The sequence below is a fragment of the Anser anser genome (assembly GCF_964211835.1).
Source record: "Anser anser genome assembly, chromosome: 11".
Classification (NCBI taxonomy): domain Eukaryota; kingdom Metazoa; phylum Chordata; class Aves; order Anseriformes; family Anatidae; genus Anser; species Anser anser.
Window position 1 is genome coordinate 11379521 of NC_139732.1, and position 12960 is coordinate 11392480.

Sequence of the window (12960 nt, forward strand, 5' to 3'; positions counted from 1 at the left end):
GAGCCTCAGATCCGTATGGGAAACCCCAGATCTGGATGGGGAGCACCAGATGTGGATGGAGAACCCCATATGCGGATGGAGAACCCCATATGCAGATAGAGAGCCCTGGATGTGGATGGGAAACACCGGTTGCAGATGGGAAACCCCAGATCTGGATGGGGACCCCTGGATGCAGAGCCCCAGATGTGGATGGGGAAAGCTGGATGTGGATGCAGAGTCCCCGTATGAGGACGGGGAACCCCATATGTGGATGGGAAACCCCATATGCAGATGGAGAACCCCAGATATGGATGGGGAAACCTGGATGTGAATGGAGAGATCCACACGTGGATGGTGAACCCTGGATGCAGATGGGGAGCCCCATGTCGATGCAGAACCCCGTATGTGGATGGAGAGACTCACATGTGGATGGGGAGCCCCAGATGCAGATGGGGAGCCCCATATGTGGATGGACAACCCCATATGGGGATGGAGAGCCTCAGATATGGATAGAGACCCCCATATCCTGATGGGGAGCCCCCAGCAGCAGGCACGCCGCAGCGGCCGTGCCAGCCACGCAGGAAGGGCAGGACGGCGGGGCTGCTCTGCATTGCTCTCTTTATTTTGTCGCGGGGAGCTCGCGATAGGAAGGAGGACGGGGTGCAGGGGGCGCGGAGCGAGGGGGGGCTCCTCCACCGCACCCGCACCCGGTGCGGGGTTAAGGCTGTGCTGCCGGCTGTGCCCGGGGCTCGGGGGGTGCGGGGGTCCTGGGGCCGTGGCAGCCTGTGGGTGGGAGCACGGGTGCCTGTGCTCGTTTTCCTGGCGTGGAGTACCCCGTTTGCTCCCTTCTTCCCTGCCCCGTGCGTTTCCTCTCCTCCGGTCCCTCTGGCAGGAGGCCGTGCTCTCAGCTGACGGTCACGGGGAAGGCATTAGCGAAGCGGAGGGGAGTTTGCTCGCCCTGCTGCAGGAGAAGTCAGCGCCTTCCCCGCGGCCTCTCCTCCTCCCGGCGACGCCGGGCACAGCCTGGGGGTCCCACCGTGCGTAAGGCAGCACGGAGGGGGAAAAACCAGCCCCGTGCCGAGCGCTCGCCCATCTCCCTCTGCCCTTAAAACCACCAGGTGCTCGGGACCCGCTGTCCCCGTGCCCTGGTCCGCGTCCCCGTGCCCTGGTCCCTGCCCCAAGCGCTGCAACCGTGCCCACGGGCGGCCGCGCGGGGCTGCTCAGAGGACGCCGCGCCGCTCCAGCTGCTCTGCCCGCCCGGCTCGCTGGTGCCGCGCCTCCAGGTGCTTGTGCTGCACCTTGTCGAAGTGCTGCAGCAGCTCCGTGTAGTCGATGTTGGAGGCCGCCGACCTCTTGGAGCCCGCGCTCGCCCTGGTGCCGTCCCTGAGGGGAGGAAGGCGAGCGTGAGGGCAGAGCACGCCGCACCGCGTGCCCCGGTGCATGATGCTGGTGCTGAGCCGAGGGGCTGGCTCCTTGCTGAGCCCTGCAGAGTCCTGGCGCCCTCCTGCAGAGGCAGGAGATGGAGGCCAGGAGAGGCCGGGACAGGAGGGAGGCCACCAGGCACGTTCGGTGCCCAAGGTGGAGGTCCCGGCCTCGCTGGGGCAGTGCCTCAGTTTCCCTGCCTGGCTTTACAAAACCCCAAATAAATATCTGTGTGCGGGGACAGCCGCGGGGTGGGACGAGGACCCCTCGTGCCCGGCACGCCGCCGCCTCCCCATCGTGGCACGGCTTCCCCGGGGAGGGGGCAGCCCGGGCTCGCGGTTATGAAAGCAGCCTCCGGTGTTTGAAGGAATGTAGGTCAGCGTTAATCAGATGCTCAGGCTGTCTGACAGCTCCGATCGCTCCGAAAACCTGGCTGCCACGGCCGAGGGAAGAGAGAGAGGGAAAAAAAAAGGGGGGGGGGGACGGGCACACGTGCCCCCCTTCCCTGCCCCTCCAATTAAAATCGGGGCTGCGGGCTCCCGCTCCAGCTCAGCGGCGCACGGCGGATAAAAGCCAGCCCAGGGGACGAGTTAAAAGTGAAGGAGTGGAGCTGGTGGGGGTCTGCTTCAGAAAACGGCGCATCTTGGGAGCGCTTCTCTTTTTTTTTTTTTTTCCGGGGCTTTGCAAAGGAAGGCAGAGCTTTCATCGTGCGCCATCGCCGGCGAGCGGCCGTCCCCGCTCGTTAGCCGGGGCTTGACGAGTAAAATCCCCCCAGCAGCGTCCGGCCATGGCAAAAGGAGCCGGGCGGGAGGCTGCAGCCCCCCGGGGAGGGCTCGGGGCTGTTCCCAGCGCCGTCACCGCGGAGGGGCCACAAAAGTGGCTGCCAAAAGGCCCCCGGTGAGGACGGCCACCCCCGCCGGCGTGGTGTCACCGTCCTTTTGGGTGCCCGGACGGACAGACGGATGGACGGCGGCATGGCCGTGGTGGGGACGCTTTCCCAGCCGCCGCCGGGAGCTGCCTTCCCTCTCCGTCAAAACCTCCTCCATGGCTCTGCTCGTTTCCATAGCGACCCCACAAGTGAAATTTTCCATCCCGGATGCCAAATGCCTGCGGATGAGGCGCAGCCCTCCCAGGGTTACCAAATATAGACAAAAAAACCCCGAGCCAGAGCTCCCGGCCACGGGGCAAGGAGCAGCCGCGGCCACTGAGGAGCCGCAGCGCAGAGGCAGAGCGCGGTCCTGGCACGGGGCGTCCATGTCCATCCCCTTCCCCATCCCCATCCCGTCCCCATCCCTGTCCCCATCCTCCCCATTCCATCCCCATCCCAATCCCATCCCCGTCCCTCTCCCCGTCCTGTCCCTGTCCCCATCCCTGACCCCATCCCCATCCTGTCCCCGTCCTGTCCCTGTCCCCATCCCCATCCTCATCCCATCCCCATCCCCATCCCAATCCCATCCCCGTCCCCGTTCTGTCCCCATCCTGTCCCCACCCCATCCCATCCCTGTCCCCGCAGCACCTACGCGCTCTGCATGAGCTCGGGGTTGGGCACGCACTGCAGCCGGTGGGAGAGGAGCTGGAAGGCGCTGCTCTGGGGCAGCAGCATCAGCAGGCCGTACAGCGCCTTGATCAAGTAGGGGTTGTTCTTCACGTCCAGCAGCTGCAGGCGGAGATCTGCAAGCGGAGAGGAAGAGGATGGAGGCGGGGGAAGGCGCTTCGCTTCCAGCCCCGACACCCCAGGTTCCTCCCGGCCCAGTAGGAAGCTCCTGGCATCGCACCGTGCCTGCAGCCCTTCCCCGCGTGTCCCACACGTGTCAGCAGCCTCCAGCCGGGCTCGTTTGAGCCCAAGGAGCCCCCCTGCCTGCTCTGAACCTCTGCCCCCAAATATTCCTCAGCCCTGGTCCCATCCCAGAGCCCTTACTGGGAGTTTTCCTAATGCCCAGCTGCTCCTCGTGGCCCCAGGGGAGAAGCAGCCCAGGGGCAGCCAAATGCAGTCGCTGGTGGGAGAAAACCCCGGGGGGAGAAAATCCCGGGGGGAAAAAACTCCAGTGGGAGAAAACCTCGTCGGGAGAACACCCCATGGATGCAGCACCCAGCGGTGGGGCACAGCAGGGGCAGGGGGTCAGGCTTTGCCCGCTGACCCCCGCAGGGACAGGAGCAGCCCATTTTGTAGGGCTGATCCCCCCGGGCACGGGGCTGCGCGTGGCCGAAGTCCCCCTCCCATCCTTCCTTCCTCCCCCAGGCCTTTGTTGTGTGCCACGGCCGCCCGCTCCGTTAACCCACATACGGGGGCTGGCTGCCTCCCCGGAGGGCAGCGCGAGCGGCGGGCTGGCAGCACCAGGTCCGATAACTTCTGCTCTATTTATTCGCGCAGCCACGAAGGAGCGGGGAGGGGACGTGCCCGGGCTGCTGGAGCGAGCCCCCCTGCTTCCCACCCCCTCAGCAAACTCAAAAAGACAGGGCCGAGCCTTACAGGTGAATATGGGGCACTCGATGAGCTGCACCAGCTTGTCCACCTCGGTGAGGAAGTCCACGGTGACCTCCAGGTCCCCGCTGGGCACGGCTGTTAAGGATGCACCTTGGGAAGGAGAGGGCCTGGTGGCAGCAGGGGGGGACCCCAAATATTTGTGGCTTGTGGCCCTTCTGCGAGTTCAGTGGTGGATCCCAACCACTGGACGTGTTTGAGAGCCACGTGGTGCCACAGGACATGGCTCGGGGTGGGACTGGGGTGGCTGCACGTGGAGATTTGAGGTCTGCCCCAAGCTGGGTGATGCCGAGATGCAGCTGCTCGGCACGACCCGTGCCGTGTCCTCCTCCCCCGGGCAGGCAGGGGACAGGCCAGGGGGCAGGGGAGGCAGCGTGGCCACAGGGATGGCACAAGAGCACCCCGGTGCCCTGGGAGAAACACCAGCACACGCTGGAAAGAGTAACCGAGAGCGATAGCAAGCTCCTCTACAGGGAAATACACCTGGGGAGTCCCGGGTTGTGCCGGCACAGGGAAATAACCCTTGTGCTCCGGGCAGAGGGTGAGCTCACCGTGGTGCCACAAGGCCCGCACAGCGCCAGGTGCTGGCTCTGCTGGGACACGTCCCAGGCCCCGAGCACCAAAACCTTGGCTCCACAGGCCAGGTGCTGGAGGCTGCAGCCAGCCAGGAGGGAAGGAGCCAGGATCTGGGGGAAGGAGGCGGCTTGGGCCGCGCCGCTCCCTCCTGCGGCACGCTTGCACCGAGCCGAGCTGCGGCTCCATGCCTTGGAGTGGCCATGACAAGGGCAGGGCATCGGCGTGTCCTCGCCCTGCGCCAGGCAGAGGTGGGAGCACGGCCTTGGCGGAGCTGAGGCTGCCCGGGGGCATCGCTGCCTCCCCGGGGTGCGCCGCGCTTGGCTCTACCCGGAGTCTGCCTCGGACAGACAGAGGACGGGGTTTTTGAGGTAACATTTGGGGGTGGAAAAGGAGAAGGAAAGAAATCATGCTCGTGTCGCTGGACACGGGTCCGGGAGGCCAAAGCCTTCATCCTCCCGGGAGGAAGGAGCTTCCCCTCCTGGGCGGCTGAAGGTCAGTGCTCAGCCATCGCGCCGTCCTCTTTTACACCACCAAAAAAAAAGGGGAGAGGGGCTGGGAGGCACCCCGCAAGCACTGCCCCCTCCCGTCTGCGCCCCGGCAGAGCCCCCCCAAGGATACAACTTCTGGATGAGGTCGTAGGCGTGCTTGTAGTTCTGGGTGAGGAAGCAGAGGGACACGGTTGTCACTGGGTTGTGACACCAGGACCGGTACAGGCAGCAGAACAGGTTGCGGCTCTCCTGGGGAAAGAGGAAGCGGGGGGGTTAGGCGAGGGGGCCACCAAAACACGGGGGGACACCTCTCCGCCCCCCAGCCCGCCCGGTGCTGACGCTGCCCTGGGCTTCGGGGTGCCCCCTGCGGCCACCGCCGCCGCTGGCAGCTGCTCCGGGAGCGGCTTTGCTGCAGGAACAGCTGCGGGACCAGCGGGGCCCCGCGGGGTGCTCGCCCCCGTCACCTGTCTCCTGGGGAGCGCAGGAGGGAGGTGGCAGCTGCCGCGGGGCTCGGGGGGCCCGAGGAGGGCATGCAGGGCTTGCGATCGGCTTACATGGGGGGTCGGGGGCCCCTTCCCGTGCCGAGGGGCGTCCTGGAGGTCCCCAGACTGCCAGCGCTCACTGCACGCTGCCCACGGGATGCATGACCTGTGCTCTGCTTCTAAGCAGTCGCCCCCTGCCTCAGTTTGCCCGTCTGTGAAATGGAACCACGCGCCCGTACCGGCGTCCTCAGGTCCTTCAGTTGGTTTCTCAGCTGGAAGAGCTCAGAGGAGGTGAGCAGGATGGTGTTCAGGGTGTGCACCATGGTCGAGGCGAACTTGAGGTCCTCTTCCCGAAGGAGGATGTCTGCCATGGAGTGGAAGATGTTTTCTGCGTTCAGAAGTAGACAAAGCTGCCTGTGCGCCGCGCAGGAAACAAAAACCAACAGGGGAGGGATGGTTAATGAGCGCGGGACCCCGACCCGAGCCCACGCACCGCACCCTTCCTGCACGGAGCTCCACGGGTGGCAAACGGGGACACCAGGAGCTGCCACGGGACCACCCGCTGCTGGTCCAAGCAGCCTTTTTCAGGCTGAAGGGTTTTCTGCTGATGTCTCCTGGGGCAGGAATGTTCTGCTTAGCGAACCCAGGCATCCTGGTGTCAAACATCTCAGAGCCGAAACCCAAAACCAGATTTTCTCCCGCCTTTGTTTGGATTTTGGGCTTTCCTGGTTTTGCTCCGAGCTCTCGCGCCCCCAGGCTGAGGACCCCTGGCCCCCTGCCTGCTGCTCTGGGTGCCCTGCGCCTCTCGGTGTCCTGTGGGACGGGGTGGTGGCACCGCCATCCCCGATGTGGGGGAGCAGGGCAGGGGGCGATGGCACCTGCAGCCAACTCGTGGCTCCAGCCTCCCTGCAGCCCCCGCGGGCAGAGGCCACCGGCTCGTGGCGCCCCGGGGAGCCGGGACACAAAGAGCCCCTGCGGATGCTTCTGAAGAGGCTGATAAAGCTGGCCTGGGGGGGTGGAAAATGGGATTTCTGGCCCCAAAGAGGGGCGTGGAGGAAGAAAGCTGTCTTCCTCACGGCTCGGCGGAGCAGCTCGGAGCCCCGCGCACCCGGACAAAGCAGTGCTCTGTGAGGGCTTTACGTAACCCAACCCGGCCCTCGGCCCGGACCACATCGGAGCGGCACGGGCAGTGCCAAATCAGCTCATTTATCCATTTATCCCCTTCTTCTTACGTAACCGCTGCCCCTCAGGCACGGGATCGCTGGAGGAGGGAGAGGGAAGGGTTGGGGAAGAGGGGAAGGGGAGCACCCCGAGGAGGTGGGGACGTGCTCCCGGTGTCCTCCTGGCAGCAAGTGGGGGCTTCCAGAGCCTCCCTGGTGGGGAATAAGGGGGCAGCCACGGCCTGAGGTGCTCTGGGTGCCCTCTCTGTGCACAGCCTCTTCCAGAGACGCTTCCCACGTGCCTGAGCGGGATGAGTGTGCCCAGGGAGAACCCCTTTCCTGGCTGTTTTAACCCAGATTTCCCTTCCCGAGGCCACCCTAAAGGAGTGGTCTGTGATCAAAGGCTCCCGAACGGGGCGCATCCAAGCTCGTGCCCCATGGTGACACCGGTTCCTGCCCCAGTGACAACTGGTGTCATCGCCACCGCTGCCCCCCGGGCTCTGTCCCGGCTCCCAGGCTCGGAGCATCGGCGCTGTGCCAAAACGCGCCCCGGGGAGAGCAAAGCCCTGGGGACATGGCTTGGGGGAGGCGATTCAGGGACCTCCGCAGCTGCCCTCGCCCGCCCACGGGCTGCAGAGGGGGCGGATTGAGGCAAACCCGCCGGGGCCAGCCCCCGCCGCCCCCGTCCCGTCCGAAATCAGGCATGGCTTTCCATAAATAGCTGCCCCGACATCTCTCTGGCTGCCGCCGCGCTCCCAGCCAGCGCCCAGCGCGGAGAGCTTTCTAATTTCAGGCCTGGTTTTGATTAGCAAGGAAGGGCTGGGTTGGGTTGGGATTTCTTTTTTCTTTTTCTGTTTCTTTTTCTTTTTTTTTCTTTCTTCCCCCGCTCCTTTCGGTGGCACTGGGAAATTGGAAACAGGTCGGCGTGAAAGGAGCAGCGGGGCACGGCGCGTGCCCCTCACCCTGCATGGGCAGGATTTCACCGGGAGATAGGAGCGGAAAGTTCGGGGTGCCCATCTGTGGGGTGCAGCTGGGACCCTTTATGGGAAGAAGGGCTGAAACCCCTGGAGGAGGAAAAGAGCTTTGTAGGAGGAAAGAGCCTGGCCCAGACCAGGTACCCGCCCCTGCTCGCCCGGCACCGATGGGGCAGCTGAACGTGGATGTCCCCCTCTGCCACGCCGTGCCACCATCCCCTGCACACGGAGAGCTGTGGATGTGCAGAGCCACTGTGCCGGGGGGCAGCAGCTCTCCAGGGACCCCAAGGCCACCAGAGGTGGCTTTGGCAGAGCAAACCCAACAAAATCCATGGGGTCCCCTCCCCGGACGGAGCTGCCCGGGTGCGCAGAGTGGGATGCCTGGGGGGACTGCGGTGTGCCGGCGGCTCCTCGCCCCCTGCCCCAAACTGTCCGCCAGGGGTTGGGGACGTTGCCGGCAGCACCGGGTGGTGGTGGGGGGACAAGTGGCCGGCCCCGCAGCTGCCGTGACAGCTGAGGCCGACTGCCAGCACCGGGGGCGTGCGGGTGACACGGGAGAGCCCCCGCGGAGCCGCTCCCCTGGGACAGGTGGCTTCCACCAGGCAGCCGGGATGCCGGGGGTGGGACCGGGCAGTGGCCGGAGAGATGGGAGACGAGGTCCGTGCCCAGCTCAGCCCACCCATGGCAGCAGGAGCCGTTCCCAAATACCCACGGCCCCGATACCCACGGCCCCTATACACGATACCCAGGGGGGCTCAAGCCCCTCGCCTGTCCCCACTGCAGGGCGAGGAAGCCCCGGGTGGCACCCACGGCTCAGCACCTTCCTCTTAGGAATCCCACGTCCCGGCCCCACACCGGCACGGGTGACCCCGTAAACCTTCTGCTCCGATTCCCACAACTTTCCACCCCCAGCAGGGTGCCAAGGTCACCGGGAGCCCTTTGGCTTTTGGGGACCAGCCCATCACCTCCATCCCTGCTGGTACAAAGTTGCGAGGAGGGCAGTGCCCCTCGGTGCTTCCTCTCCACCCTCCTCTTCCTCTCCCCTCCCTGCTCCTCCCGAGGCTTCTCGCCGCCCTTCCTCCCCGCGGCCGCCTGCAGCAGCCCGGCACAGAGCGCGGCTCAGCCCCGTCCTCCCCCAGGGAGAAGCAGCGTCCCCGGCAGCTGGGACCCTTTAGGAATTCGCAGAGGAAGCAGCCTTTGGGGTGCAGATAAAATTAGGATGGGGAAGGGAGAGGGAGGAGACAGCGGGGAAGCCGCGAGGCTGCCATTCCCCCTCCGTCGCCGCGAGGGCGGGGAAGGAAATCAAGAAAACAGACAGAAGCACCCCAGAAGTTTGAGGGCAGTGGGGCTCCGTGTGCGGGCAGGTCTGGGGGTCCCCTGCCTCCACCTCCTCCTTGCTGGGCACCGACTTCCAGCCGGAGAAATTTGGGGGGGGGGGAATTTTGGGGGGACCTCTGTCGGTAAAGCTTTAACTTCTTTTCCAGGCTCCTGCCCCACCGCCTGCCCTGCCAGGGCCGGGATGCGCTGCAGAGCCCCAGCGGGGATGTCCCATTGCCCTGGGGACCGCATGAGGTCCGCTCCTCCCACGGTGCCATCTCCACCAAAGGAGAAAATCCAGCCCCAGCTCCTCCTGATGGTTATTATCGAGGCCCCCTGGCGAATTTGGCCCAGCCCTCTCTTGCAGCCAGGGAAAAGACGCCCGGGCTCTGCTCGAGCAGCCAGGGACAGCCCCCGAGCTGCTTCTGCTCACAAGGGAGATGCGCAGCGTGTTTCACTGCAAACAAGAATCCCTCCCACGGCCGGCTGCTCGGCAGGGAAACAACCGCCAAGCCCGCCGCGGTGCCGGCACGGCGCCGAGCCCTCTCCTCCCCGGCCGAACGGCGACGGGTCCCCGCGGGTGACCGTGCCAGTCCCGATCCCCCGGGACACGCGGGCTGAGCCCGGGCTCCCCACACGCTGGGTGCGATCGGAGCATCGGGAAATGGAACGGCTCCGAGGTCCTGCGGAGCCTCGTGGTGCTGCTCCGGGATGGCGGGCCGCCTGGGAAGCCCCCATGGGCTTTTGGCCTGGAAGAGGCAGGGAATGCCAGGTCCCAACCGAGGCGAAGGCAAGCATCAGCCTGAAGGCCCTTACAGAAGGATTTTGGCACAGGGAAGCCCAAAACACACCTCGACGTTGTCCGACACGCCAGTGCCCTTTGGAGAGGTCACCTTCAGCCTGCAGAGCACACCTCCAGGTGAAATCAGACACAGCCACAGCTCTGAGAGGGGCAGAGCAGCTGCAGCGAGCAGAAGGAAGGGCTGCTGCTGCCTCGGCAGTGGGGGCACAGAGGATAATCAACTGCTCACGTCCTCTGGGATGGGCCAGGCACTAACGGGAGCTATGTTAGGACAGTCAGCGGTCCTCTCAGGTGTAACGGGGGTGAACGTGGCAGCCCCTCCAAGGAGAAGCCCCCGAGGCGCACGCGGAGCAGCAGCTGCCCAAGTGCCCAGGGGTCCACACTCGAGGGACCCTGGCAGTGCCCCATGGACGAAGTGACCCCGGCTGTGAGCATGCAGCCACCCGGCACCTGCAAAGCTCACAAGGCTCAGCCAGAAACCATCAGCTCCCCTGTCCCGAGCACTCCAGGAGGGCAAAACCCCATGATGCCCAAGGCTCCTCTTCTCTGGCTTGTGAACCTGATGAGTTCTCGGCAGCAAATCCGGGGGTGAGATCCAGCTACAGGACTTCAAACCTCGCATTTGCAGGAAAATGGTGAGCGCTGAGTGACGGGGAAGGCTGAACCCAGAGGTGCCCAACGCGTTGCCCAACCAGCAGGCACAGGAAGAGCGGCTTCCAAGCCTCGATGCCACTGGAGCCATTGAGATGATGGTGGCGAGCACTGTGCTGTGCCACAGCGAGCCGGGCGGCCCCGGGCTCATGGCACCTCGAGCCCCGGGCGAGGAGGAGCTGCAGAAGCGCCGCAGCTTGTGCCCGGCAGGGCCGAAACTCTGGCTCTGTCCAGACGTGCCCGCGGGAGCAGAAACCTGGCTGCCAGCCACCTCCCGGGCCAGGAGGAGTGACGCACGGCCCCGCACCTGCCCCAGCCCGGGGGCATGCACGCCAGCCCCGCTCTCACCAGGCGGCGACGCTTTCAGGATTTCGTGTCCTCCAAAGGATGGAGAGAAAAAGAAAACCCCAAAGGTTTCCAAGGGGAGGAAGCGCAGGGGCTGGCGAGCTGCGTAACGCAACAGCAGCGCTCCGAAGATCCTTCCTCTGAGACGCATCTTCCCTTCCAGGCTGACAGCTGTGGCCTAATTTTCAGGAAAACTGACAGGCGCCTTATTTCTACCCCTATAATTTCTTTCTGCTGCCAATAAAATAGGTTAAAGGAGCGGGTGCGGAGCCGCGGCAAGAGGAGCCGGGAGAGGCTGATCCGGTTTGGGGCGTGCAGGGCTTACAGGGGCGGGAGCCTCCCCAGCGCTGCTGGAAGGAATAAAAGTGCTCCTGCTCCTTTCGTGGAAAGGTGACCGAGCAGCACACTGCTGGCCTAGAGGCAACACGGCCGATGGGGCTGTGTCCCCCTGGGGGAAAGGGGGATGTTTTAGAGAGCTCAGTCCCTGGGGGAGGAGGAGGCAGAGCGATCTTCATCCATGCCCCAGGTGCAAGCCCTCAGCTCCCTCGCCTCGTACCCAAACTCCGGACTCTGCTGACTTCTCCCCTGCTCTGGCTGAGCGTCAGGAGGGTTTGAGCAGCCCGGACCCGGACCCGTCCTGCCCCAAAGCATCAGCCCTGATGTGGCAGCTCCCTCCCGGGGGCGGACACCGCCGCTCCTGCGCTGTAACCAGCACCCAGCCCTTGTGCAGAGTCATCGCCTGCCTGCTGGCCCCGCTGACCTCCAGAGCACTCACGCGAGCTGCAAGAGAGCAGAAAATAGCAGCAAAACCGCAGGGACCGGGAGGCTTGGATGCAATTTGCAACCTTTCCCCCTCCTGCTTGGCTGCAAGAGGGCTCGGCTAAAAGCTCCTCGCGCGTGCAAGCTGCCTGGCTGCCGCCTTGCTCCTCCCCAGCCTCCCCGATGCTTTCTGCAGGCACGACGGGTGCTGGGAGCAGGGATTCCTCGCGGGGGAACCGCCAGCCCCACGCCCGAGACGTGCTCTCTCCCTCCGACGGGGCAGGCTGGGAACTGTCTGAATCCTCCTTTCGCTGCCTGCTCCGACACCACGGGAATTTCCCCGCGCCCTGCACGGTTCGTTGGGTTCTCACAGTCACTCCCACAGCCAGAAGAGGGGGAAGCATTTCCTCTTGGCCCATCCCTTTACTCAGGAAGCTCGTGGCTCCGGGGGAGCCACCACCATCCCCAGAACGAGGTATCTGCAAGTAACTCCCCCTGCTCGCTGGGTTCAAGGCAGGAGCTGCAAGAACTCGATCCACGTTTACGCCAGGTGTTAGAGCAACCTCACCGCTGCCTCCCACGCGGCTGGATGGGTGCTGGTGGCAGCTGGGTGCTCCCCGTCTCTGCAGCATCCACACCAGTGCCCGGGGGATAACCCGGCTGGCTCCGAGGGCAGGATGTGGCCCTTCCTGCTCCAGGCACTTTGCCCTCTCTCCTCCAAACCCCCAGAGCCTCAGACGGATGCAGGTGTGAGATGGGAGCAGTCGGATGCTCGGGTGCCTTGTGCGTGCCATCGGGCCCCGCCGGCACAGAGCGATGTGCTGCGGGATGCTCCCGAGCAGCCAGGAACAGAAAACCTTGACGAGAGCAGCAGGATGCAAAACAGCCCTGCCTCGGGGTTTTTAACCAAGCGTGCCCTGGGGATAATCCTGGGCAGGATCCCCTGTAGGACAGAGGGGAAAAATGCCATTACTCCACTCCTCCCAGCCTGCCACTCGTGCCTTTTGCTCCGTAAAGACTAATAGAGCGAGGTGTCCCATCTGGAAAGCAAAGGAAGGGGAGGAAATACAAGCAGACCCTCCTGCAGCCCAGCCGGTGAGTTCCAGTGTGCGCGGCTCCCCCTTCCCGGTGCAGCCACCGGGCAAGGAAAACGGGGCAGAAAACCTGGGAGCTGCTCGTGGCAGCTTGGAATCAAACAAAGCCCTGCTTCGAGGAAATCCTGCTTTGGGGAAACCTGCATCTGCTGCGAGCTCCTCGCTCGCCCAGCCCTCCTCCTCTCGCCTTTCCGGACCTCGTGCTTCGCCCCTGCTGGGATCCCGGGGAAAGCACCGGGATGGAGAACACGTAACTCCCCCGGGACCTGCCCTGGGAAGGAACTCGGCCGCTTTCTGAGGATTTTCTTCCCCCCTGTGCACACTTCCCCTTCCTCCCCCCCACACTCTCGCTGACCTTAATGAGTCCCAGCCCACGCCAGCGCCGCCGCTCGCACGTGTTTTCCATTTTTCTGCAGGAAAACGCACCAG

At 64.8% G+C, this 12960-nt stretch overlaps 1 protein-coding gene across 1 annotated transcript in view; it reads right to left on the minus strand.

The window, feature by feature from the left end:
• Nucleotides 1-583: 583 nt before the first annotated feature.
• The window catches only part of VAC14 (VAC14 component of PIKFYVE complex), a 50266-nt gene continuing 37889 nt past the window's right edge, over nucleotides 584-12960 (minus strand). Inside the window, exons 15-19 of the mRNA XM_083851835.1 lie at nucleotides 5669-5843; nucleotides 5078-5196; nucleotides 3872-3951; nucleotides 2922-3072; nucleotides 584-1362 (exon numbers count right to left, since the gene is read on the minus strand). Of these exons, the coding sequence (XP_083707961.1) occupies nucleotides 1200-1362; nucleotides 2922-3072; nucleotides 3872-3951; nucleotides 5078-5196; nucleotides 5669-5843 (688 nt within the window). The 3' untranslated portion in view covers nucleotides 584-1199. The remainder of the gene's footprint in view (nucleotides 1363-2921; nucleotides 3073-3871; nucleotides 3952-5077; nucleotides 5197-5668; nucleotides 5844-12960) is intronic.